The sequence below is a fragment of the Orbicella franksi genome, chromosome 15, assembly GCF_964199315.1.
Source record: "Orbicella franksi chromosome 15, jaOrbFran1.1, whole genome shotgun sequence".
NCBI lineage: Eukaryota > Metazoa > Cnidaria > Anthozoa > Scleractinia > Merulinidae > Orbicella > Orbicella franksi.
Window position 1 is genome coordinate 2790079 of NC_138159.1, and position 27976 is coordinate 2818054.

The following is a 27976-nucleotide window of genomic DNA, read 5'->3' on the forward strand; positions in this document are numbered from 1 at the left end:
ATTTCCGTGCTTAGAAAAATGCAGAGTAAAGATGCTTACCAATTGTACGGTCTCTTTCCAAAGAATGATAACAGCAGCTCGTCATACTTAGCCCGAATTGCGTTCCGTAGTGCTTCCTTCGGTCCGAGGATAATCGTTATCTGGGCAGAATTGTCTGTGACATGGAACGCGCACACAAACCTTCCTTTTATTCTATAATTTGGACAGTATTTAACTCAATTCGAGATAAATGTATACCTCCTGAAGGCCCGCATTCATGGCATTGGAAAGTATTCGCGACTCTCTTTGTCCGCCATCTTGAATCTCTTGGTTTGTTGTGAAACACAACACTCCAACCAAAACACGCATTCTCATTGGTTGAAACGTGAGTTTCGTGACATCGCAGCCGTCCTAATATATCGGGATATTCCGGACTGAACAAAGAGGTTTGACCTTAAATGGTGAGATGTGCAAGTTCAAGATGCCCCAGTTAGAATTCATGGGAAACCTATCGTCTACACGGGGTATTTTACCAACAGAATCCAAAGTTGAAGCAGTAGTCAACGCCAGAGAACCTGGGTCTGTAGCAGAAGTGAGAAGTTTTATGGGACTTGTGAATTTCAGTGCAAAATTCATTTCAAATCTGGCTACAGCTGCAGAACCACTTCAACAACTGACACGAAAAGGTGTACCATTCAAATGGGGTGAGAAGCAACAAGAAGCGTTCAAAGCTTTGAGGGAAACACTAGCAAGTGCTGAAACATTAGCTTACTACTACAAGGATGCCAAAACAAGAGTCATTGCTGTCAAGTCCGGTCGGACTGGACGCTGTTCTTGTTCAAGAACGAAATGGCAATTGGAGACCAGTCTACTCAGTACGCAAGCAGAAGTCTAACAGCAGTTGAAAGAAGATATTCTCAAACAGAAAGAGAAGTTCTGGCTCTAGTCTGGGCCTGTGAAAGGTTCCATGTTTATCTATATGGAAAACATTTTGAGTTGGAAACTGATCGTAAACCACTTGAAGTGATCTATTCAAGTAAATCTCAGCCCTCTGCGAGAATTGAAAGATGGGTCTTACAACTTTAACCATATGAGTTTACAGTGATGTATCGTCCAGGCCCACAGAACATAGCTGATGCTTTGTCTCGCCTAACCCAAGAAGTCCCAAATGAAAGCAAGGATGTGGTAGAAGAATACATTCGGTATGTTGCAGAGAATGCAGCCCCCAGAGCCATACCTATCCAAGCAATTGAAGAAGCATCTGCTGAAGATGAAGAAATTGCAGTGTTAAGGAAGTGTGTTCAGACCAATGATTGGATTGTCGGTGAGCCAGCTTTTAAAGCTGTGAGAAACGAGTTAACTGTGCTAGGATAGTTAGTGTTGAGAGGAACTAGATTAGTCCTTCCGAAGAAACTTCGCAAGCAAGTACTGGACCTGGCACATGAAGGCCATCAAGGGATCGTTAAGACCAAGCAAAGACTCCGTACCAAGGTATGGTGGCCCGGTATAGACCGCCAAGCAGAACAGAGGTGCAGAACATGTCATGGTTGCCAGCTTGTTGGTAAACCGTCGCCCCCAGAACCATTGAAGAGATCGTCAAGCAGAACAGAGGTGCAGAACATGTCATGGTTGCCAGCTTGTTGGTACACCGTTGCCCCCAGAACCATTGAAGAGAACAGAACTGCCTACACAGCCATGGCAAGACCTCGCAGCGGATCTGTTAACACCCCTTCCAACGGGTGAATATCTACTGGTGGTTGGTGATTTTTTTAGTCGATTCTTCGAAGTAGCTGTAACCAAATCTGGCAAAATGGTTAGCTGTCTGGAAGCAATGTTTGCTACTCATGGACTGTCGCTGTCAATAAAAACAGACAAGTTGAACGGTCTACAATTTGTGTCAGAAGAATTTGAAGCCTACCTCAAAGATAACAACATCGAACACAGAACATCGACTCCATTGTGGCCGCAAGCCAACGGTGAGGTAGAGAGACAAAATAGGAGTCTGCTGAAAGCTATGCGTGTTGCGCACAGCGAGGGACGTGACCGGCAAAAGGAATTGCAGAAATTCTTGCTCGGTCACAGAAGCAAACAACACAAAACTACTGGAGTGAGTCCTGCTAAATTGTTATTTGGAAGAGAGATTCGTTCAAAGCTCCCAGGTGTGGAAGAGCTGCGCTCTGCTAGTAATGACATTGAAGTCTTGGACAGAGATCGTGAAAGAAAGCAAAAGGGCAAAGACTATGCTAATAATTTCAGAGGTGTTTGTGAGTCTAACCTGAAAGAGGGAGACAAAGTTCTTCCTCAGAAACCGAAGTCAGACAAGCTCTCACCATTATTTGAAGCCACACCCTATGAGGTGGTCAACAAACAAAGAAGTCATGTGGAAATTAAGTCTCCTGCTGGCGTCCACTACAAAAGAAATGTTACTCACCTACAGAAGAATGACGAGGATAAATCACAAGAGACAGCAGCCAGCAATCCTAAATGGACATTGTCAAAAGACCCAGAAACTAGTCAGAAAGAGGAACCAAGAGTTTCAACTCAGCATTATGCGTTGCGGCCCAGGCGCAATCGTCAACCTGAGAGGCTAAAAGATTATGAACTCGGTTAAGACTTTGTTTACAGGATGGACAGTTCTTGAGAAGGACATTTCACTTTTATAAATATGTCATTTTTGTATTGATTTCAGTCTTGGACATTGGAGCACTTTTCTTTGAGTTAGTAGCCATTTAGAAACGGTTATAGTATGTAATGTTATTTTGTTTAAAAATCTGGACTGGACAATTTATTTTAAAAAAAGGGAGAGATTGTAGTATCGATGACGTAATCGTGTACGGCCGAAATGAATTATGGGTGATTAAAAGCACATGGTCAAGTGTCGAGTTGAATCGGTATTGCGTGTACTTATTTTGGTTAAATCCGGATGTTTCACTGACCGTGAAACACTACAGTCACCAGCCCTCCCTTCTCACATATCCAACCCTCCCCTCTCCTGCCCTCCTTCAAAATTTGGATCTGTTAAGAATCACTAGCTATTGGTCTCATAAAAACAATCACAACTGTCCTCAAAATTTACAACTGTTATTATGTAGCCATAGCTAAAACTGGTAGATAGATCAATCTATTATCTATTGAATAGATAACATATTTAAATTTTACATTTTAATTTTAGCATACACGTTCACAATTAAACGAGCCCCAGGCTCGCTGGTGAAATGTGTCTAAATAAAGTGCTTACTTACTTACTTACTTACTTACTTGAGTTAAGAAAATATTAACTTAATTACTATCATGAAACACTGACTGTTCCCAAACTTTTGAAATCACTTTCGCCATCCTTCTTCACTTGTATACTTGCTTTCAAATTCAAAGGAGAATTAACTTTAGAGACATATTTGTAAACAGATGATAAGAAGGAAAAGGTCCTTGGAGTTAGCTCCCGACTCATGGGCAACGTGTTAGCAAAAATCCTTTGATCTATTGAGCCGGTTAGAGTAAATTTATAAGTACGATCAGTGCATACATTTGCTACTTCTAGCGCAAAGGAGAAAGTTTCATAATCCCTTCTCAAGAATAAGAGACAATTCAAATCCAAGTCTTTCACAGTTGTCTCTGAACCAAACATTTTACGTGGAACACCATTCTCAAACAGTACTCCATTCTTTGCACAGTAATTGCACATACATCTAATTAGTGTTTATTAAAAAAGAGCACATCACAACCTTAAAAATCAATAACACCAGCCAACATCTTACCTCCCACATACTGCTGTTGTATTGCGTCATTCATGTATCCAGCTGCAAATTCTGGCAGCCATTTTTGATTATCTGCATTATCTTTGATATGACCTTCTTAATCAAGGCCCTCGCACTTACACCTGGTCAGCGGAAGCATGTACAAGTCTGCATATGTGCGGTTGGCAGGAACGACTGAGAATACGCCTGTTTGTAGGTGAAAAATCCTGAGAGTTCATTTTCTCAGGGTCGTGAAACTCATGAGAGCTTTGTGCAAATCACGTAGGATGAAGAGCCGCTTTTGATTTGTGAACAAGGCAGCCGTCCTTTGTGGTCCCAGCTTTTCTTTAACACCATCAGTAACAATCATGAAGAACGTTGGATCGAATAACTCTCTTCTACCTTCTTCTGTGTAACTAAACGGCGTCATTTTGTGGCCATGGTCTGAAAATATGATGGTAAGGGTGTCAGTAAAGCCTGCCAAGTTGCCATTTATGTTGATCATCCGCTTTCCAGTCATTTCATGTCCAGTGTTAAAATGCATGTACGACAGCAAAGGTTTTGCCTTTTCATCTTTTTGTAAAGCAGTGTACACCTTCGTTATGTAGTCCATGAAATACCAACTGAAAAACTGGCCATTGGAACACACCCTAGCAGGAGAATCATAGTGGTTTGTTCTGTCGTACCTGTTCACTACTGTGCTGGAAAAATGTGTCAAGCCATAGTGGTCAATTTTTTTCTTGACCAACGTTTCTTGTAATTCCTTCCACCCGTGGTGAAATAAAACACTGATGCTTTAAGGACACTATAACATCATTTCACTCAACCCAAAACAGGGCTGTCAATAAGGGCCGTAACCAGTAGCATCTGTTACAGCCGAACATGTTTGATGGGCTCTTGTTGTTATGGGTGAACTTGGCTGTAGTTAATACAATTATCCCATGAAGTTACAAGTTTGTTATGGGCATGATAATCAAGGCTATACGTGAATCAAAACTTAATAACAGCCCTGCAAAGAAATAGTTCCAGTGAAAGGAAATAGAAATTATATGGATTCAAGAAATACGTACATACATACATACTTCATTCGTCCCAAAAGGGCTTTTCGGAATGAAGATAGGAACTATCAATAAATTAAATAAGCTGTGGAGTGTGCTTACATGTAGACCTTTTGTGTGATTTTCTGACCATTAAAGCAAATAATATTTGAATATTTTTGGAGATTGTTGGAAGGTTAAGTTTTAAAACTGTTTACAAAGATTACTGAGTAGGGCTGGTCAATGAAGATGTGAAGGTGCTTTGTCTTTACACACCAACAAATTAATTTTGTCGAGTGTGCTATCAACATTTGGCCAAGGTTGGAGAGGAATAAACTCCGTCAAAAGAGAAGAATTTTTAAGTAGCCTTCTGGAAGCATTACTACCAAGGCCTTAATGTAGTTACTGCTTAGTACTTGCAGCGGAAGGCATGGTCCCCTAATGCTTAGCTGATCAAGCTGTATGGGTTCCGGCCCTAGCCAGGGTCACTGGATTGCGTTCTCAGGCAAGACACTTTACTCTCACAGTGCTTCCCTCCACTCAGGTGTATGAATGCTAGGCCAGGGGGATCAGAAATACTTGCTTAATGCTACGGAAACTGGGATAAGCTGCTGCAGTGATCTGGACCACATGGCTTGACACAGACCTTGGCATTATGTCTTTCTCATAGTCCCACAATATGTGTGTAGCGCTGCCCCTGCTGAGCACACAGCATGCTGATGATTCTAGGTTATAACCATGTCGCTTGTACATGTAGCTTTACCATTACTCACATATGACGCACTCACCTTGATTTGAACTCCGAGTCACTGGTTGGCACTACTCTTCTCTGAATATCTGTTAATGCACTTCGCCAAATGCGTACCAACAAAGGTCCTCTTGAAAGAGGGTCTGGTAGCCCCACTTCTGGGAGGTCCCATACACCAACTCTACGCCTGAAGGAGCCTTTGTGTTCTCCCCTGAGGCACTAATTTCATTGTAATCTGTAAATAAAATTTAAAATTACTCCTTCCCTTCCACATAGTTTCCTACATCACTTTGTAAATTTCTCCCTCATTACCAGTGATACAAATAACAGTTGGACAATGGACATCGTCTGAATGAACTTGTAAAATTACGTATTTAATGTCCAAACAAATCAGTAAATAATAATATATCATTAATATTATGTCTGGCCAAAACAGAGGTTTAAAAGCTGCTGCATCATAAAATTATTTCCAGCACTGAATTATACAACATTATTCCAGAGAAAGGATTGGACAGTGAAATAAATTAAAAGTTACAAAGCATACTGAACCCACCTTTGAGAACAACAGAAAAGAATGGCCTCAAGTTTTCGAATGTCTGTTGACCAATACTCTGGTCGAGTTCAAAATCCAGGGCGGAGGCCTTGATATTTGGATCCTCTGTAATCTTGCAAAGCGCCCCTATTGCTCTTGGAAGGGTTCGATAAAAATGCGGTCTGGATATAGAGTCAAGCATAATCACATTGATATTGATACCACTTCTGCTTTTGCCGTCTTCAACTTTCTTGAAAGTTGGTGGAAAGGGAAGCGCTTGGAAATTACTTCCACATCTTAAGATAAGAAAACTAAAACCCCTTTCCAGGTTCGTTTTGATGGCCCCTTGCACTTTAGCAGTGATTGTGTCCTTCGGTAATGGCTTCCAGTCACTGACAGCTTTATCCATCTCTGGATTGACGGAAGCAATTTGGATATCTGATGACCCACAAACTTTAGCGTCGCATGACAGTTTATTATCTCCTGACTCTGTTACTTGAAACGAACAGATATCTGGGTGATAAATCTCGTCACATTTCCAATCCTCAACATGCCCTGGCTGTCCATAAAGCTTAAGAATTAGCTCAGTACCAGCTTTGTCTGGCCTGAAAGGGAATTTGATGATAAATTAATGGGTTAAATATCAGTTACACACTTACCTAACACTTTGAGATTAAGTTTATCCTACATGTAGGATTAGAATCGTTCCACTATAAAGTTGATCTTAGGGGTAGGTTAATACCTGTGTGCTAACAACTTTACTTTACTTAATCTAAAGTGTACATGAGAGATAAATTTTATGGACCACTTAATAAACAACTTTACGAAAGTCACTGGGTATAAATCAAGAGCCATTCTTGTGAAGCAATTTTCAATATCACTAAATGAATATACTGAGCTACAAAAGTTGTTTGCCCTAGAAGCGCCAGGGTGCCACCGGCAATTAACTGTTACTAACTAACTCTTACTGGGCACCCAGGAATTCATGGTTAGGGACCTTTGGGATCCCAGTAATTTTTCTTAGACTACAGGCAAGAACCTGTGGCTGGGCTGAAATGTAAACTTCACCCGTACATACCTGTGAGGAATACATTTAAATGTTTCATTGATACTAGAGCTATTCTGAGTTAAAACTGTATTCTGTTAACCAAGATGCTGCTGTTGAAGGAGAGGGCTTTCGTTTCCTCCTGAAACAAAAGTGACTTGACGCTATTCATTATGAAATCGGAACAAAAAACCAAACGAGAAAGAACATTAATAATTGTTGTTTTAATTAGATTATGAAACTCCTGGTCATTATGATTAAGGTTAAGAAAATCGTAAATTATGTTTGTATGTGGATGGGACCATGACAAGGTGTTTGCTTATTATGGGAGTTGTTCAACTGTGGTTTATATTTCTTGTGCATTCCCTTTGACAGTTGAATGAAGGCAAAGAGGCCTACTGGTTAGCGCGCGGGACTCCACATCGGGCACTCCAGGTTCAAACCCTGGTCAGAGTCAGTGTCATAGTCAGTGTAAAAGGTGTTAAGAGTCAAATGTGTTGTGTTCGATTCATGGGCAAGACACTTTAGTGTCAGTGCCTCTTTCCACCCAGCTGTAGAAAAATGGGTGCAGCAAGTTAAATGCAAGGTGTTAACACTGCAATGGACTGGTATCCCATTCAGGGGGGGGGGGGGGATAGCAATACTTCTGTCGCTTAATGCTAAATAAACCAGGATAAGCTCGCGGGCACTTGGCATAACACAGACTTAACCTTACTCCCTGACTAGCCCTTTGCACAACTTGGGACCTCTAAGTTTGAAAATCTACTGAATATATTTTGATTACAATCTTTCCCCAAAGGGTATACTTGGAACTTACAATGTATAACTCCAATCTGTGAATTTTCAACCTGATTGTTAAAACTGGTTAAGTTGAAGATATAAAATTCTTTTTCAAAGAACTGTGGAACCTGTGTGGAACTACTTGACCACTTGTGGAGCAAGTCGTCAAGTAGTACTTTTGCCTTGTTTACGAGAAGAACTTTGCTATTGGCGGTTTTTGGACTCATGGAAGGGATCAGTTCCCTGGAGAGATGAGAAGCATGTTGGTCTGTCCTTGTCTACGGATGCTTCCGACTATGGGTGGGGCTGTGTTCTCCATTTGCCTTCTGGCGAGCGGACATTTAGAGACCATTGGTTTCCACAACAAAAAGAGCTCAATATTTCAACTTAAGAGATGCTAGCATTGGTTAACGCTTTGAAAGCTCCTCCCGCTACTATAAAAGATTGTAGGATAGATGTGGATGTAGATAGTCGTGTTCTGATTGATGCATGGGAGGGTCAGGGGAGCAAGAACTCCCCTCAGCTGAGTAAAGTAACTAAGGATCTTTTCTTCGAGTTATCAGAGCGCAACTTACAGCTTCCTTTAAGTCATGTAAAGTCTAGCAACAATCCTGCGGACGGTCCCTCTCGCCGGCTCTCAGGACTGGATTCAAGGTTATCAGATGAAACATGGAGTCTGGTAGAACAAACTTTTGGTGGAATTTCTGGCCACTCATTTGACCTTATGACATTAGACTCTAGTGCCGTAATTGGACGATCTGGTATTTGACTTCCACATTTTAATCCCTTTCTGAGTCCGGATTCTCGGGGCGTCAACTTATTTTCACTGAATGTACTGGAGACAGAGGATATGCTTAATCCTTACGTTTTGCCGCCGTTTGGTTTGGTGGGTCCGGTTTTAAAGTTCTTTTACAGTTGTCAAATTCCATTCACCATTATTGTTCCAGAGCTTTGTCTGTATCCGTATTGGTGGACTGAGCTAACAGCTCTCGAGTGTGAGTTTATGAATTTTTCGTCCCATCTTGCAACCCCTTGCAGCCTTGCCAGAAGATGTGATAGCGCTCTTAGTATGGAAATATCGTGGGGGTAAAGCGCGAGTTCATCTTCCGGCATGTCTACACCTTTCTAGTCAAAATGTTAATATGGGTTTTTGTGAACGCCCCAAGAGACTTGCCTGTGGAACGGTTGCTTTTTCTTTTTCTTCACATTTTTATTACTTTTGCACACATAAACAAAAAAAAGCTTTAAAAACACAACAATAACACTAGCACTAGTTACATATTTTGACAAATCTAAAATTTGGGACGGTTGATGCTTTAATAGGAAAACTGCGAACAATTTTTGCTGAACATACGAGAGTACGGAATGGCAGTCCATTTTGAACATTAGCAATCCGGCTGCGGATCGCTCGGTTAAAAGATATTTGGCAGATACACGGGAGGAGCAGTTGAAAGCCAGAGTGGCTCCGCGTCAAGCCGAGCCTATTTTCCTGAGTGATTTGCTGATCCTAGCCCGTCATATTCATTCCCAAATATTACATTGTGCGACGTTAACTCCGAGTCAGATCTATATTTTCGCGAGAGATCAGGCAATGTTTTAAGTGCTATTTTTTGCTGGAAATCGTGCCGCTGATTTACTTTTGTCCAAGACAGTTGAGATTTTACGTTTTCCTGTTAAGTCAGGATTCCTTTTTAACCATTTTTGGATGCAAACGTGTTCGCATTTAAGAGAGGTTCCAATTTAACTATCTGTCCTGTTAGAGGGCTTGAGTTGTATTTTGATGTTTGTAAATCTTGAGGCATTAAGCTATGTCCGGGTTTTTTTGTTGCGTTCTGTAACCAAATCTGGAAATATTTCACCTAAGCATTTGGATTCCGAAGCGGCTCATCCTACATTGAGTGTTTATACTACTTCACTGGGCGACCTATTATCTGGTGACCGTTATACTCTTCACGATTTTCGTAGTGGGGCGGCTGTTTCTTTTTCCTTGTCAGGGGTGAGCTTGCGTGAGATCATGGACCATGTTGGACAGAAGAATAGTTCGACAGCCTTGCGTTACATCAAATTAACGCAGGTGGTAAATCCTGCAGGTGTGGCTGCAAAGTTGGCAGATCTGAATGTCGAGATCGGAAAGACGTCAATGAGTCGTAATAATTTGAAGGGTTTTTCTCAGGCTTTTCGCGAGTAGTGTTTGTTTGGAAAGATTGAGGATTGGGAAGAGAGTTGAAATAAAGAGATGTTTCAAGAGAGAATCACTAGCTATATTAAGAATCACTAGCTATTGGTCTCATAAAAAAAATTGCAACTGTCCCCAACATTTACAACTGTTATGTAACCATAGCTAAAACTGGTAGATAGATCAACTTCAGACTGAGTCAAGAAAATATTAACTTAATTACTATCATGAAACACTGACTGTTCCCAACTTTTGAAATCACTTTCGCCATCCTTCTTCACTTGTATACTTGCTTTCAAATTCAAAGGAGAATTAACTTTAGAGACATATTTGTAAACAGATGTTAAGAAGGAAAAGGTCCTTGGAGTTAGCTCCCGACTCATGGGCAATGTGTTAGCAAAAATCCTTTGATCCATTGAGCCGGTTAGAGTAAATTTATAAGTACGATCAGTGCATACATTTGCTACTTCTAGCGTAAAGGAGAAAGTTTCATAATCCCTTCTCGAGAATAAGAGACAATTCAAATCCAAGTCTTTCACATTTGTCTCTGAACCAAGCATTTTACGTGGAACACCATTCTCAAACAGTACTCCATTCTTTGTTACATCTGTAATGCTCTCTTTGGCGCATCCACGGAGTTTGAGGTCAACTGATTTGTCAACGCATGGCTCAAACTTGCTATACCTCGTCTGCCATATAAAACTAAGAAAAAATACTTTTTGTTTTGGTTGAGCGAACTCCTTTATGGAGACTTTATAAACTTCATCTTCTTTATATTCATGTGGAGGGACCACATGTATGATTATAGTGGTCATGATGTAATCCCCTTGGAAACGCTTGATAACATTGGTAAATGTTTTTCCAACAAAGCGTTCAAAGTTTCCAAACCCAGATGTTTCATCTGTATCACCTGAAAGATGGAAAAATATTAAACCAATTTTTTATTGAGCTCAAGATGGAACACTTTTTCAACTATGTTTGGAGCTAATAATCACCATCGTTTGAGGTTCTTCTTTTAAGTTGTCACTCATTTCAGCTCTTTCTTTATCCACTCTCGCATTGGATTTAATATGGAAAAAATCTTCAAATTCCCAGGAAAGCAAGCGTTTCATTAGCACCATAGACTCTTCAAAGTATTCCATGATCATCACCAAATCAAATTCTCCTTCCAAAAAGGCAATGTACTCTTTGACTGCTGTGAAGTTCTGGTAGAACTGGTAATCGAAACCAAAGTCAAACGTCATGGGATTTCTGGCTAAAACTGATGATCGACTTGCGGTAATATTTTAGAATTTTTTTCCATTCCTAAGAAATGACTTTATAGATTTTGTTGGATCGTTATCTAAACCAAAAACTTCACCTAATTCCACGTAGTTAAAAACTGATTCAAACTGGTCTACCGGGTCTGTGAGGATCGTAATGTACATGCTGGTGTCCTTTGGGAAGAGATGATATATGGTTTTTTTTATTGTATCTTGTATGACTGCACAGAAAATTTGATTGAATTCCATTGCGCGGCAAGGCATGTTTGAGGCGAAATCGATGAGGCCAGCCAACCATTGGGTCATTGCCGAGAACAAAAGAAAGATAATTAGAGTCGCCGTAAGGGAAGAAGATTTTAGCCACAGTGGATGATCCCTTTTTGTGTGTCTTGAGAAAGAGAACCTGTCCTATAGGAGCACACTTGCCAGCTGAGAGCAGCTTTAATATCCGTCTGGTTGTCTCGACTGTTAATTTGTGTCTGTGAAAAAAAAAACCACAGATTTTATTAGAAAGATCTTACAATGTTAATTATGACGACAACTAATCAACCTTGCAAAAAAGAAACAAAGAAAATGGTTCCAAATCTGCCAATCACAGCCAACAGCTGTGACATTTTGTACCCAGTGAAGTAAACTTCTGTTTCCTGAGAGGTCCACTAAGATGACTGATGGCAGAGAAACAGAAAACCAGTGATTGAGCAGAGTTTGTGAGTAGAAAATCTCTTTCTCCCCGTTCAGTTCTACTTTTTACAATATATTTTTATAGCGGCAAAGGATCGTATGCAAGTTCTTTTGCCACATCTCAGCTAATTGTATTGTCAGCTTCTTCCTCTTCATCTAGCAATGTCTTGATGTAACCTGCGGATTTGGAGGATTGTCTATTTCTTAAGTGTGTGAGGTATGCATTTTCTTTTCTAGTCATCTTTTCACATTTGTCCTTTATTTCTGCTGGCAAGTTTGGATTTAAAACAGGTGACTTAACATATTTGCTAGGATAAACTAATTGAAGGGTCAAAGTTCCGTTAAAGCACCTTTGATTCATCTCTTCATTCATCCGATGAAAAGTTTTCAGGTCGTCATAAAACCCTTCCCTCTCCAGATTTATTTGGCGCCAAAATGTTCTGTTAAAGCGCTCGTACAATAACATATCTGCTTTTTTCCATCGTTTGATGTTCTCTTTTAAGTTGTCACTGATTTCAGCTCTTCCTTTATCCACTGTCGCATTGGATTCAATGTGAAAAAAATCTTCAAATTTCCAGCAAAGCAAGCATTTCATTAGCACCGTAGACTCTTCAAAGTACTCCATGATCTTGACCAAATCAAATTCTTTTTCCAAAAAGGCAATGTACTCTTTGACTGCTGTCAAGTTCTGGTAAAACTGGTAATCTAAAGCAAAGTCAAACATCATGGGATTTCTGGCTAAAACTGATGATCGACTTGCGGTAATATTTTAAAATTTTATTCCATTCCTGAGAAATGACTTTATAGATTTTTTTGGGTCCTTGCCTAAGCCAAAAACTTCACCTATAAATTCCATGTAGTTAAAAACTGATTCAAACTGGTCTACTGGGTCTCTGAGGATCGTAATGTACATGCTGGTGTCCTTTGGGAAGAGATGATGCATGGATTTTTATTATATCTTGTATGAACTCCATTAAGATGACTGATGGCAGAGAAACACAAAACCAGTGATTGAGGAGAGTTTGTGAGTAACTGAAACACACAGAGCCACAACCTAATCTAAATAAAAATGTTCAAGTTCTCCCAACAGGAGTTGAGCCTATGACTTGCATACTGGTTGGACATTCTTCTGCAGAAGAACCTGGAATTCAGATTGAAACAGAGGGTTATAGAAGTCATGGCGACTGCATTTGGGGGAAAGCTCCCTTTAATCAAGCCCTGACCCTGTCCCAACCCCTCAACCCCTTGCCCCATAAAAAAATCTACTGGCCAAGTCGCAAGGTGCAAATTATTAAACACTGTTCTGATTAATAATAAACCCTATGTGTGAAAAATTATTCCCAATCCTGCTTCTTACTTTTTGGATCATCTTCTGACTTCTGAAACCCACTGTCTACTTGTTTAACAACATCTGTATTGTTTTAGTGAAAAGCAGCAGCAACAGTATTGTAAAGTGTATGCAAACATAATGAAATACATTTAAAAAATACATCTGAGAGAATGCTTCTGATAGAATTCCTCATTCTAAAGCCGCAATTGAGAAATGACTGTATAGATGTGTTTGGGTCCTTGCCTAAGCCAAAAACTTCACCTATAAATTCACCTATAAAATTGGTGGCCTGAGCTAACAGCTCGCTCTTCAGCTAGAATTTGTCCCGGCTCACACGGTACTATGGGCGTTATTTTGGTCCCGTCTAAAGTAGGCTACAGTCCTGCCAAGTGTATGTTGACCCTTTGGGCGTGTAGAGTGTCTCGTTTTTGACTTGAATACGAAGTGACATTTATGTATCCTTTGTATTCTTTCAGCCGTCACCTCGGGTTCCTAAACTGTTTACTCCCTCAGTGGCTTGTCCCAAATGTTCCTACGCCAGCGATGGGTTTTTTCGGTTTTCACGGTCAACAGTGTGGTTACGTACGGAAAGATGTCCAAGAACACGGGACTGGAGGGCCATCTAAAAAATTTAAAGTTGATAAGAACGAAATTTCTGAACGCCTGGCTCAATTGTCTCAACAGCGAGGATCGTCGCGCTATGTGAAACAGAAGACTGCGTTCGAGTGTGAGTTTATGAATTTTTTGTCTCATCTTGCAACCCCTAAAACGCTTGCTTCAGCCTTGCGTGTTCACCTTCCAGAATGTCTACAGCTTTCTAGTCAAATGTCAGTATGAGGTCTTGTGGATGCCCCAAGAGACTTGCCTTTGGGACGGTTGATGCTTTAATAGGAAAACTTCGAACAATTTTTGCTGAACATGGCAGAGGTACGGAATGGCAGTCGATTTTGAACATTGGCAATTCGGCTGCGGATCGCTCGGTTAAAAGATGTTTGGCAGATACACGGGAGGAGCAGTTGAAAGCCAGAGTGGTTCCACGTCAAGCCAAGCGTATTTTCCTGAGTGATTTGGTGATCCTAGCCCGTCATATTCATTCCCAAATATTACATTGTGCGACGTTAACTCCGAGTCAGATCTATATTTTCGCGAGAGATCAGGCAATGTTTTAAGTGCTATTTTTTGTTGGAGATCGTGCCGCTGATTTACTTTTGTCCAAGACAGTTGAGATTTTACGTTTTCCTGTTAAGTCAGGATTCCTTTTTAACCATTCAAACTGGTCTACTGGGTCTCTGAGGATCGTAATGTACATGCTGGTGTCCATTGGGAAGAGATGATATATGGTTTTTTTAATTGTATCTTGTATGACTGCACAGAAAATTTGATTGAATTCCATTGCGCGGCAAGGCATGTATGAGGGGAAATCGATGAGGCCAGCCAACCATTGGGTCATTGCCGAGAACAAAAGAAAGATAATTAGAGTCGCCGTAAGGGAAGAAGATTTTAGCCACAGTGGATAATCCTGTTTTGTGTGTCTTGAGAAAGAGAACCTATCCTATAGGAGCACTCTTGTCAGCTGAGAGCAGCTTTAATATCCGTCTGGTTGTCTCAACTGTTAATTTGTGTCTGTGAAAAAAACCCCACAGATTTTATTAGAAAGATCTTACAATGTTAATTATGACGACAACTAATCAACCTTGCAAAAAAGAAACAAAGAAAATGGTTCCAAATCTGCCAATCACAGCCAACAGCTGTGACATTTTGTACCCAGTGAAGTAAACTTCTGTTTCCTGAGAGGTCCACTAAGATGACTGATGGCAGAGAAACACAAACCCAGTGATTGAGCAGAGTTTGTGAGTAGAAAATCTCTTCCCCCCCGTTCAGTTCTACTTTTTACAATATATTTTTATAGCGGCAAAGGATCGTATGCAAGTTCTTTTGCCACATCTCAGCTAATTGTATTGTCAGCTTCTTCCTCTTCATCTAGCAATGTCTTGATGTAACCTGCGGATTTGGAGGATTGTCTATTTCTTAAGTGTGTGAGGTATGCATTTTCTTTTCTAGTCATCTTTTCACATTTGTCCTTTATTTCTGCTGGCAAGTTTGGATTTAAAACAGGTGACTTAACATATTTGCTAGGATAAACTAATTGAAGGGTCAAAGTTCCGTTAAAGCACCTTTGATTCATCTCTTCATTCATCCGATGAAAAGTTTTCAGGTCGTCATAAAACCCTTCCCTCTCCAGGTTTATTTGGCGCCAAAATGTTCTGTTAAAGTGCTCGTACAATAACATATCTGCTTTGTTCCATCGTTTGATGTTCTCTTTTAAGTTGTCACTGATTTCAGCTCTTCCTTTATCCACTGTCGCATTGGATTCAATGTGAAAAAAATCTTCAAATTTCCAGCAAAGCAAGCATTTCATTAGCACCGTAGACTCTTCAAAGTACTCCATGATCTTGACCAAATCAAATTCTTTTTCCAAAAAGGCAATGTACTCTTTGACTGCTGTCAAGTTCTGGTAAAACTGGTAATCTAAAGCAAAGTCAAACATCATGGGATTTCTGGCTAAAACTGGTGATCGACTTGCGGTAATATTTTTAAATTTTATTCCATTCCTGAGAAATGACTTTATAGATTTTTTTGGGTCCTTGCCTGAGCCAAAAACTTCACCTATAAATTCCATGTAGTTAAAAACTGATTCAAACTGGTCTACCGGGTCTCTGAGGATCGTAATGTACATGCTGGTGTCCTTTGGGAAGAGATCATGCATGGCTTTTTTTTATTGTATCTTGTATGAACTCCATTAAGATGACTGATGGCAGAGAAACACAAAACCAGTGATTGAGGAGAGTTTGTGAGTAACTGAAACACACAGAGCCACAACCTAATCTAAATAAAAATGTTCAAGTTCTCCCAACAGGAGTTGAGCCTATGACTTGCATACTGGTTGGACATTCTTCTGCAGAAGAACCTGGAATTCAGATTGAAACAGAGGGTTATAGAAGTCATGGCGACTGCATTTGGGGGAAAGCTCCCTTTAATCAAGCCCTGACCCTGTCCCAACCCCTCAACCCCTTGCCCCATAAAAAAATCTACTGGCCAAGTCGCAAGGTGCAAATTATTAAACACTGTTCTGATTAATAATAAACCCTATGTGTGAAAAATTATTCCCAATCCTGCTTCTTACTTTTTGGATCATCTTCTGACTTCTGAAACCCACTGTCTACTTGTTTAACAACATCTGTATTGTTTTAGTGAAAAGCAGCAGCAACAGTATTGTAAAGTGTATGCAAACATAATGAAATACATTTAAAAAATACATCTGAGAGAATGCTTCTGATAGAATTCCTCATTCTAAAGCCGCAATTGAGAAATGACTGTATAGATGTGTTTGGGTCCTTGCCTAAGCCAAAAACTTCACCTATAAATTCACCTATAAAATTGGTGGCCTGAGCTAACAGCTCGCTCTTCAGCTAGAATTTGTCCCGGCTCACACGGTACTATGGGCGTTATTTTGGTCCCGTCTAAAGTAGGCTACAGTCCTGCCAAGTGTATGTTGACCCTTTGGGCGTGTAGAGTGTCTCGTTTTTGACTTGAATACGAAGTGACATTTATGTATCCTTTGTATTCTTTCAGCCGTCACCTCGGGTTCCTAAACTGTTTACTCCCTCAGTGGCTTGTCCCAAATGTTCCTACGCCAGCGATGGGTTTTTTTCGGTTTTCACGGTCAACAGTGTGGTTACGTACGGAACGATGTCCAAGAACACGGGACTGGAGGGCCATCTAAAAAATTTAAAGTTGATAAGAACGAAATTTCTGAACGCCTGGCTCAATTGTCTCAACAGCGAGGATCGTCGCGCTATGTGAAACAGAAGACTGCGTTCGAGTGTGAGTTTATGAATTTTTTGTCTCATCTTGCAACCCGTGAAACGCTTGCTTCAGCCTTGCGTGTTCACCTTCCAGAATGTCTACACCTTTCTAGTCAAAATGTCAGTATGAGTTCTTGTGGATGCCCCAAGAGACTTGCCTTTGGGACGGTTGATGCTTTAATAGGAAAACTTCGAGCAATTTTTGCTGAACATGGTAGAGGTACGGAATGGCAGTCGATTTTGAACATTGGCAATCCGGCTGCGGATCGCTCGGTTAAAAGATGTTTGGCAGATACACGGGAGGAGCAGTTGAAAGCCAGAGTGGTTCCACGTCAAGCCAAGCGTATTTTCCTGAGTGATTTGGTGATCCTAGCCCGTCATATTCATTCCCAAATATTACATTGTGCGACGTTAACTCCGAGTCAGATCTATATTTTCGCGAGAGATCAGGCAATGTTTTAAGTGCTATTTTTTGTTGGAGATCGTGCCGCTGATTTACTTTTGTCCAAGACAGTTGACATTTTACGTTTTCCTGATAATTCAGGATTCCTTTTTAACCATTTTTGGACGAACACATTAAGATCGGGGGATGCAAACGTGTTCGCACTTAAGAGAGGTTCCAGTTTAACTATCTGTCCTATTGGAGGGCTTGAGTTGTATTTTGATGTTTGTAAATCTTGAGGCATTAAGCTTTGTCCGGGTTTTTTGTTCCGTTTTGTAGCCAAATCTGGAAATTTTTCACTAAGCATTTGGATTCTGAAGCGGCTCAGGCTAGATTGTGTGTATATACTACTTCACTGGGCGACCTATTATCTGGTGACCGTTATACTCTTCACGATTTTTGTAGTGGGGCGCCTGTTTCTTTAGCCTTGTCAGGGGTGAGCTTGCATGAGATCATGGACCATGTTGGATGGACGAATAGCTCGACAGCCTTGCATTACATGAAAATAAAGCAGGTGGTAAATCTTGCAGGTGCGGCTGCAAAGTTGGCAGATCTGGATGTCAAAATCTGAAGGACGTACATGAGCGAGCTGTATTGCATTATTGACTGTGTAGTATGTTGAGTCAGGCAACGGGCTTGGGGAAGGTCAGAGCGATGTCATGTCATGAAGAACAATACCCAGGGCAGAATATTACACAAACCAAACTGGACATTTGGTTTTTTGTACATGAGGTATATTCCGAGCCCTGGTTTAGATTAATCATTGTTTACTGCATATAAGAGTTCCTAAGGTGTCCAATCTAACTGTCATGAATTCACATTTTTGGTTTTTCATTTAAATGTATGCAAGCCCCTGTTCATAAAATCGATATCATTTTAAGCTAGTCTGCTCCAGGCTTTTGGTCAGTAACAAGGGACAACATAAAAAAAGCCTGTTCAAGGGGAGGGGGGCTTTTTCTATCCCATCCCCCCCCCCCCCCGCCTCAACCACCACACAACCCCTGCTGGCTCTTTTTTGGCCTGCCCACTTTTTCATGTCATCTCTACTTACCAAAAGCCTGGAACAGGTTAATATCAAGCCGTTATTGATAACAGCTATTGTTTGTTGTTGCTCCGGGCTATACAATAAATAACTGCTAGTCTGACCCCCAAATATCATTGAATGGCCCGACTGAGAGGTGGTCACCAGCCCTCCCTTCTCATATATCCAACCCTCCCCTCTCCTGCCCTCCTTGAAAATTTGGATCTGTTAGGAATCACTAACTATTAGTCTCATAAAAAAATTCCAACTGTCCTCAAAATTTACAACTGTTATTATGTAGCCATAGCTAAAACTGGTAGATAGATCAACTTCAGACTGAGTCAAGAAAATATTAACTTAATTACTATCATGAAACACTGACTGTTCCCAAACTTTTGAAATCACTTTCGCCATCCTTCTTCACTTGTATACTTGCTTTCAAATTCAAAGGAGAATTAACTTTAGAGACATATTTATAAACAGATGTTAAGAAGGAAAAGGTCCTTGGAGTTAGCTCCCGACTCATGGGCAACGTGTTAGCAAAAATCCTTTGATCCATTGAGCCGGTTAGAGTAAATTTATAAGTACGATCAGTGCATACATTTGCTACTTCTAGCGCAAAGGAGAAAGTTTCATAATCCCTTCTCAAGAATAAGAGACAATTCAAATCCAAGTCTTTCACAGTTGTCTCTGAACCAAACATTTTACGTGGAACACCATTCTCAAATAGTACTCCATTCTTTGTTACATCTGTAATGCTCTCTTTGGCGCATGCACAGAGCTTGATGTCAACCGATTTGTCAACGCATGGCTCAAACTTGCTATACCTCGTCTGCCGTGCAAAACTAAGAAAAAATACTCTTTGTTTTGGTTGAGCGAACTGCTTTATGGAGACTTTATAAACTTCATCCTCTTCATATCCATGTGGAGGGACCACATGTATGTCCATAGTGGTCATAATGTACTCCCCGTGGAAACGTTTCGTAACATTGGTAAATGTTTTTCCAACAAGGCGTTCACAGTTTCCAAACCCAGATTTTTTATCTGTATCACCTGAAAGATGGAAAAATATTAAACCAATTTTTTATTGAGCTCAAGATGGAACACTTTTTCAACTATGTTTGGTTGGAAAACTGGTCTTCTGGAACTATCTATCGAAATCAACCAAAAATAAAAAAAAAATAAAAAATAAAAATGAAAAAAAATTGGTACAGTTAATATTCAATAGTTGTTCCCAACAGAACACAAATTATAATTCAGGCACATTTTGGATAAATGCCATCTACCAGGAAAATTACTGTGCCTCAGTAGTCACCAACAAAAACAATTTCAAAACTTGAGACTGCCAGATAAGAAAAGCAATGAGTTGATTCTGCATTTCTTTTTGTCATTTCGTCTATTGGGCAAGTAATATTATAGTGAGGGCAACTCAGATGCGGATCTAGGGAAAGGGTGCTGGGGGTGCGCACCCCTTCCCCACCCCCCCGCCGAGATGAAGCCTTCTTCTTTGTATTTACTTTTATAATTTGTTTACCTCACCCGTCAGTTAAGCCAGTTGGTGCAGCTTCTCTTACCTTCTCTTAAGAAAAATCCTGGATCCGCCCCTGCAACTAAAATATAAAGTATACTGGCCCACTGGGCAACTGGATTTCAATCTTTTTTCCTGCCCTAGCTCAAAGTGTGACCCCATCCAGCAGCACATCCCCATTAGCCTATTACTAGGGAGCCCTCCCCCTCCCCGCACATTTTTTGCACAGTAATTGCACATACATCTAATTAGTGTTTATTGAAAAAGAGCACATCATAACCTTTAAAAACAACACCAGCCAACATCTTACCTCCCATATACTGTTGTTGTATTGCATCATTCATGTATCCAAGTGCAAATTCTGCCAGCCATTTGTGATTATCTGCATTGTCTTTGATATGACCTTCTTCATCAAAGCCTTCACACTTACACCTGGTCAGCGGAAGCATGTACAAGTCTGCGCATGTACGGTTGGCAGGAATGACTGAGAATATGCCTGTTTGTGAAAAATCCTGAGAGTTCATTTTCTCAGGGTCGTGCAAACTCATGAGTGCTTTGTGCAAATCATGTAGGATGAAGAGCCGCTTTTGATTTGTGAACAAGGCAGCCGTCCTTTGTGGTCCCAGCTTTTCTTTGACACCATCAGGAACAATCATGAAGAACGTTGGATCAAATAACTCTCTTCTACCTTCTTCTGTGTAACTAAACGGCGTCATTTTGTGGCCATGGTCTGAAAATATGATGGTAAGGGTGTCAGAAAAGCCTGCCAAGTTGACGAAGAACTTTGCCAAGTTGGCATCCATGTTGATCATCCGCTTTCCAGTCATTTCATGTCCAGTGTTAAAATGCATGTACGACAGCAAAGGTTTTGCCTTTTCATCTTTTTGTAAAGCAGTGTACACCTTCGTTATGTAGTCCATGAAATACCAACTGAAAAACTGGCCATTGAAACACACTTTAGCAGGAGAATCATAGTGGTTTGTTCTGCCGTACTTGTTCACTACCGTGCAGGAAAAATGTGTCAAGCCATAGTGGTCAATTTTTTTCTTGATCAACTTTTCTTGTAATTCCTTCCACCTGTGGTGAAATAAAACACTGATGCCTTAAAGACACTATAACATCATTTCACTCAGCCCAAAATAGGGCTGTCAATAAGGGCCGTAACCAGTAGCATCTGTTACAGCCAAACATGTTTGATGGGCTCTTGATGTTACGGGTGAACTTGTAGCTGTAGTTGACACAATTCTCCCATAAAGTAACAAGTTTGTTATGGGCATGATGATCAAGGTTATAAGTGAATCAAAACTAATACCAGTGCTGCAAAGAAATAGTCCCAGTAAAAGGAAATAGAAATTATGTGGACTCTAGACATAAGTCATGGAGCGTGCTAGCATGTACGACCATTTGTGTGATTTTCTGAAAAAAATTCTGACTGTTAAAGCAAATAATATTTGAATATTTTTGGAGATTGTTGGAAGGTTAAGTTTTAAAACTGTTTACAAAGATTGCTGAGTGAGGCTGGTCAATGAAGATGTGAAGGTGCTTTGTCTTAACACACCCGCAAATCAATTTGTTAAGTGTGCTGTCAAAATTTGGCCAAAGTTGGAGAGGAATAAACTCAGAGAAGTATTTTTAAGCAGCCTTCTGGAAGCGTTACTACCAAGGCCTTAATTTAGTTATTGCTTAGTACTTGCAGTGGTCCCCTAATGCTTAGCCGATCAAGCTGTATGGGTTCCAGACCTGGCCAGGGTCACTGCATTGCGTTCTCAGGCAAGACACTTTACTCTCACAGTGCTTCCCTCCACTCAGGTGTATGAATGGGTACCAGTGAATTAAATGCTGGGCCAGGGGGATCAGAAATACTTGCTTAATGCTATGGAAACTGGAATAAGCTGCTGCAGTGATCTAGACCAGATGGCTTGACACGGACCTTGGCATCATGTCTTTCTCATAGTCATACAATACGTGTGAAGCGCTCCCGCGGCTGAGCACCCAGCATGCCGATGATTTTAGGTCATAACTATGTTACTTGTACATGTAGCTTCACTATCACTCTCATGGCACACTCACCTTGATTTGAACTCCGAGTCACTGGTTGGCACCGCTCTTCTCTGAATATCTGTTAATGCACTTCCCCAAATGTCATACCAACAAAGGTCCTCTTGAAAGAGGGTCTGGTAGCCCCACTTCTGGAAGGTCCCATACAACACCTCCACGCCTAAAGGAGCCTTTGTGTTCTCTCCTGAGGCACTGATTTCATTGTCATCTGTAAATAAAATTTAAAATTACTCCTTCCCTTCCACATAGTTTTCTACATTACTTTGTAATGATCATCCTTTAAAGTTGCACAGGCTCCAAGTTCCTGCGAATTCCACTCTGCTCCCTCATTACCAGTGCTACATGTAAAGATAACAGTTTGACAATGGATATCGTCTGACCAAATTTGTAATTATACTTAATGTCCAAACAAATCAGTAAATTATGTCTGGCGAAAACAGAGGTTTAAAAGCCGCTGCATCATAAAAATTATTTCCAGCACTGAATTACACAACATTATTCCAGGGAAAGGACTGGACAATGACAAAAAATATAAGCTACAGAACACACTGAACCCACCTTTGAGAACACCAGAAAAGAATGGCCTCAAGTTTTCGAATGTCTGTTGACCAATACTCTGGTCGAGTTCAAAATCCAGGGCGGAGGCCTTGATATTTGGATCCTCCCTAATCTTGCGAAGTGCCCCTATTGCTCTTGGAAGGGTTCGATAAAAATGCGGTCTGGATATAGAGTCAAGCATAATCACATTGATATTGATACTACTTCTGCTCTTACCATCCTCAACTTTCTTGAAAGTTGGTGGAAAGGTAAGCGCTTGGAAATTACTTCCACATCTTAAGAAAAGAAAACTAAAACCCCTTTCCAGGTTTGTTTTGATGGCCTCCTGCACTTTAGCAGTGATTGTGTCCTTTGGTAATGGCTTCCAGTCACTGACAGATTTACCCAGTTCTGGATTGACAGAAGCAATTTGGATATCTGATGACCCACAAACTTTGGCGTCGCATGACAGTTTATCATCTCTTGACTCTGTTACTTGAAACGAACAGATATCTGGGTAATGAGTCTCGTCACATTTCCGATCCTCAACACGTCCTGGCTGTCCATAATGTTGAAGAATTACCTTAATACCAGCTTTTTCTGGCCTGAAAGAGAATTTGATGATAAATTAATGGAAATATTGCACACTTACCTAACACTTTGAGATGAAGTTTGTCCCAGGATTAGAATCGTTCCATTATAAAGTTGGTCTTAAAAGGTAATTTAATACCTGTGTGCTAACAACTTTACTTTAATTAATCTACAGTGTACATGCAAGATAAATTTTATGGACCACTTAATAAACAAGTTTACAAAAGTCACTGGGTATGAACCAAGAGCCATTCTTGTGAAGCAATGTTCAATATCACTAAATGAATATACTGAGCTACAACAGGGCTGTGCTCTAGAAGGGCCTGGGTGCCACAAGCAACTAACTTTTACCTTTGGGTGACTGGAAAAACTCACATTTTTCATATAAGGTTAAGTACTGGGTACCCAGGATTTCATGGTTAAGAACCTTTGGGCTCCCAGTATTTTTTCTTAGACTACAGGACCAAGAACCTGTAGCTGGACTGAAATGTAAACTTCACCTGTACATACCTGTGAGGAATACATTTAACTGTTTCATTGATACTAGAGCTATTCTGAGTGAAAACTGTATTCTGTTGACCAAGACTCTGCTGTTGAAGGAGAGGGCTTTCGTTTCCTCCTGAAACAAAAGTGACTTCACGTTATTCATTATGAATACAGAAAGAACAGTAATATTATTGAAGATTTTAACAGATGATAAAACTCCTGGTCATTATGATTAAGGTTAAGAAAATCATAAATTATGTTTGTATGTGGATGGGACCATGACAAGGTGTTTGTTTAAATGGGAGATGTTCAACTGTGGTTTATATTTCTTGTGCATTCCCTTTGACAGTTGAATGAAGGCAAAGAGGCCTACTGGTTAGCGTGCAGGACTCCACATCGGGCACTCCAGGTTCAAACCCTGGTCAGAGTCAGTGTCACAGTCAGTGTAAAAGGTGTTAAGAGTCAAATGTGTTGTGTTGTTGGGTAAGACACTTTACTGTCAGAGTGCCTCTTTCCACCTAGGTGTAGAAAAATGGGTGCAGCAAGATAAATGCAAGGTGGTAACACTGCAAAGGACTAGCATCTCATTCAGGGGGGGGGGGGGGTAGCAATACTTCTGTCGCTTAACGCTAAATAAACCAGGATAAGCTCGTGGGCACTTGACGAAACACAGACTTAACCTTACTCCTTGACTAGCCCTTTGCACAACTTGGGGCCTCTAAGTTTGAAAATCTATTGAATATATTTTGATTGTAATCTTTCCCCAAAGGGTATACTTAAAACTTACAATGTATGTCTCCAATCTGTGAAATTTCAACCTGATGGCTAAAACTGGTTAAGCTGAAGATTTAAAATTCTTTTTCAAAGAACTGTGGAACTTGGAAAGATGTAGGACTTTCTGCAGAGATTACATGTAACTTATAGTACCACTAAAAACTGAAGTAACTATGTCCTGTAAATTGTTCAGCCCTGCTTGCAAGAGTGTGGTACTGTAACTTACTTTTGAGCAGCACAATGAAACTGGCACATGACCTTCTAATCTATAAAAGTCAAATCCCGAGTTACACAACATACCTAAATACTTCTGAACTATGGGTACTAAAGGCTCAAACTGCAACTGCAAAGCAATTCCAAGAATTAGCAGCACTGCTAGGATGGTCAGAAAAATCTGCAAGAAAAAAGTTTAAGACATCCTTAATCTCTACATGTAAATAGCTTTGCATGTAAGTTTACACTGTATAAACTGCAGGTAAATAAACTGTGGCAGCTTGCTGTTTCTAATTTAGGTAACTTTTGAACTAGTCACTTGATATTGTCGAAAGCCAGGCCACAATAATGTAAAAATGCCTTTTACTTTTAATTTGTACAAGTTAGAATGTAATAAAGGACAGAAATTGATTGTTATTCTCCTCGCCAATCCAGTTCAAACTTGAATTTTTTTCAAGCAATATTTTTACATCTTTCAACCCAATTCAAATTAATTTTAAGATCTTTCATATAATGTGCTTGTGCAGAATTGCCACGTTATAATTTTAAATTTAGTTGGTAATCAGACAATTGTTTTGTATATAGGTATACTCCAATGAGAGAGGATTACAAAATAACAATGGCTGGAGTGAAAAATGTCAAGTTTGTTTTGACAGCACATTTGAGATGTGTATCGCTAATTTCTTATCTTGAAAAGGGTACTGAATGCAAAACCAAAACACACACAAATCAAATACTCCCAATAATAAACATTTGAACTGCAGTGCTTGGCTGTTAAGTAATATTTTCAATGTTAAACACAACTCACCAAACACCTCCCATACAGTCCTACAGCCATTCCAAAGCCAGTTGACACACACAAGACCTGAAGGACAGAACACATCCGTATGTACACATACACTGTATATTATATACATACTTACCTGATTTGTAATAATACATGTAATACTTATCATCATTATACTGTTTACAGCTTGTTCTTGTAGCCGATATAACGTGCTCTCTGATTGGCTAATCGTAGGGCATTATTCTCTCGTAATGCCCGTGGGCTGATTATGGGCTTGTAAAAACAAAGCAAAAAGCCATATGATAAACAACTTATTAACCTCAAATGCTAGGTTTTTATGGGAAAATCTCAAAACTCAACCTTCCCATATTGAACTCACTCTCAGCTAATAATAATAACAATGATAATGATGATGATGATGATAAGAAATATAATGATAACAATAATAATAATAATAATAATAATAATAACTATGATAATAATAAGTAATAGTAATTGGACCGAGTGGAGTACAATTCAGGGAGTAATCAGGCGAGTAATTTCAAAATCGGACGAAGGCGAAGTGCAAGGCCAAATTTGAAATTACAAGGAAGATTACTCCCTGAACTGTATGACACGATCATAAGTGTCTATAACAAATTTTTAAATTAAAAAATCTTTGGAGAACTTCTTTTGAGCAAAAACGTCAGTAGCGCTTTCCATATTAGTTTTAAAAACTGTACAAAACACTAAGAAGGAAGCCATTAAAGCATGCGTAATTGACGTGCAAATCATGTGGGTATCAAATTACAAAAAGTCCCTCAAATTGGATACCTGTCCCACACGATTGCACGCCGATTACATGACAAATAGGCACATTGAGAACCAATCACGATCATGATAATTTTGTTGTAAATATGATTACAATATTAATAACAAAAACAAGTAATGGTAATAGGACTGATTGGAGTACAATTCAGGGAGTAATCGGGCAAGTAATTTCAAATTGGCAGAGCTTGCAGTGTGAGGCCAATTTGAAATTACAAGCATATATTTACCCCTGAATTGTACGACACGAAGTCTTATTACCAATTAATTGTGTCAATAAAAAAATGCATGAAACTCTCAAAAGCCCAAGTGTTTGGACAGGTTTTTGAAGTTTACATTCATCAGGGCTACTCCAATGTGGTCACCTAACAAGCCACTGGTCCAAAAAAGTTCCTCTTCAGCAGAGTTGTACGGCTGAGGGCAATTTTGTCTCTTGCCATAACCATTCATGCACAGCTGTTTAGCTTTTGCATCCAAGACAGCCCTGGCAGTTGCAAATTTGCAACCAGTTATCAAGCTGTATGCATTGGATATTTTTTGTCAGATAGGTACCATTCCAGGGTCACTTGCATAACCTTGAGTGAGTCTAGTTCGTACTCCATGCCATCTTGTTTTCTTACTTCCAGATAATACTTCTGGAGGATTTCATTTAAAGTTGCAGGCGAAATGGCTTCCATGTTGACGCCTATGTTTCCTGACTTTGCCCAGGAGGACCAAACTCTCATCCACATCATGGTACTTCTCTTTGTGTTTTTGTTCTGTGCCTCCTTAAGAGTTTCTTAGTACTGTTTCATTAGAGATCAGAGGAAACCTGGACTCGTCAGGCACTGTTAAGTTTTTTGTTTCCAAAGTTAATTCAGTGAGGGCAGGTCACTCATTCACTGTATTTGTTGTTACTAGTATTGTTAACTTCTGTCACTGAATCATCTTCTTTATTATCAAAGCTTTCGAAATGAATAGTGTTGAACAGGTTGACAAATTCTAAAGGAAACATATCTGAATAAACATCATTGAACCAGCTAATTGTAGTCCATCTTTGTTCTCTAACTGGAGCTGGGAAACCTGCTCAAATTTTTTGCTTGGTTTTGATTGGCTAGCATTAGCTGGGTAATAAAATTTCATTGGTTAGTTACATTAGTTGATGAACTTTTATTGGCTTTTGAACAGTCCAATTTAACCTGTCCGAACAGTTTTGATATTGCAGCAGCCAAATTAAGCCATAAATTAAGGACTTTTAAGAACCAATCAGATTCAAGCATTTTTTACTGACACAATAATAATAATAATAATAATAATGATAATGATAATAGTAATATAATAAAAACATCATCTACATTAAAATGGTACAAATATTTACATGTATGTACAATTAAATCTAATAAAAACTAACTTCATATATTTAGATATAAAAAAAAACAATCAATAAAAACATTATCTTGATAATCAGTTCATTTAATCTAATTTCACATTAATTAACCATGCTGACAGATTTTTTTACAAGGCTAGAGAATCAAGTACATCATAGTTACATCTTGCCCTTGACAATTTGTTTTCTTTGCACC

General features: G+C 39.8%; 3 protein-coding genes and 3 pseudogenes across 3 annotated transcripts; 1 reads left to right on the plus strand and 5 right to left on the minus strand.

The window, feature by feature from the left end:
- The first annotated feature begins 445 nt into the window (after positions 1-445).
- LOC145470499 (uncharacterized) lies at positions 446-874 on the plus strand. The gene has a single exon (XM_081454314.1). The coding sequence runs from the start codon at positions 446-448 to the stop codon at positions 872-874; it is 429 nt and encodes a 142-aa protein (XP_081310440.1).
- A 1939-nt stretch (positions 875-2813) lies between these two features.
- On the minus strand, positions 2814-8082 carry LOC145470500 (uncharacterized; annotated as a pseudogene).
- Positions 8083-11022: 2940 nt separating this feature from the next.
- On the minus strand, positions 11023-11907 carry LOC145470501 (galactose-3-O-sulfotransferase 2-like; annotated as a pseudogene).
- On the minus strand, positions 11790-13545 carry LOC145469586 (galactose-3-O-sulfotransferase 2-like; annotated as a pseudogene).
- A 1227-nt stretch (positions 13546-14772) lies between these two features.
- On the minus strand, positions 14773-16702 carry LOC145469587 (galactosylceramide sulfotransferase-like). Its single transcript, XM_081453341.1, has one exon. It carries the CDS (start codon positions 16069-16071, stop codon positions 15250-15252), a length of 822 nt encoding a protein of 273 aa, XP_081309467.1. The 5' UTR covers positions 16072-16702; the 3' UTR covers positions 14773-15249.
- A 1899-nt stretch (positions 16703-18601) lies between these two features.
- LOC145470502 (uncharacterized) lies at positions 18602-27145 on the minus strand. Its single transcript, XM_081454316.1, has 9 exons — positions 26967-27145; positions 26751-26898; positions 25629-25685; positions 24908-25001; positions 23858-23966; positions 22778-23361; positions 22232-22427; positions 20457-21238; positions 18602-19677 (listed from the first exon to the last, which is right to left on the minus strand). The coding sequence occupies exons 1-9, from the start codon at positions 27143-27145 to the stop codon at positions 19001-19003; spliced, it is 2826 nt and encodes a 941-aa protein (XP_081310442.1). The 3' UTR covers positions 18602-19000.
- Between the last annotated feature and the right edge of the window lie 831 nt (positions 27146-27976).

Bases quoted from the DNA above. Each gene is read 5' to 3' on its own strand.
- LOC145470502 (XM_081454316.1), bottom strand. From the start codon at position 27,145: ATGTGGATGAGAGTTTGGTCCTCCTGGGCAAAGTCAGGAAACATAGGC. The intron at 25,686-26,750 runs GTAAACTTCAAA...TCTGTCCTTCAG, and splicing joins TTGGAGTAGCCCTGATGAAT to GTCTTGTGTGTGTCAACTGG. The intron at 22,428-22,777 runs GTGGGTTCAGTG...TTTTATTTACAG, and splicing joins CTTTTCTGGTGTTCTCAAAG to ATGACAATGAAATCAGTGCC.
- LOC145470499 (XM_081454314.1), top strand. From the start codon at position 446: ATGTGCAAGTTCAAGATGCCCCAGTTAGAATTCATGGGAAACCTATCG.
- LOC145469587 (XM_081453341.1), bottom strand. From the start codon at position 16,071: ATGCATGATCTCTTCCCAAAGGACACCAGCATGTACATTACGATCCTC.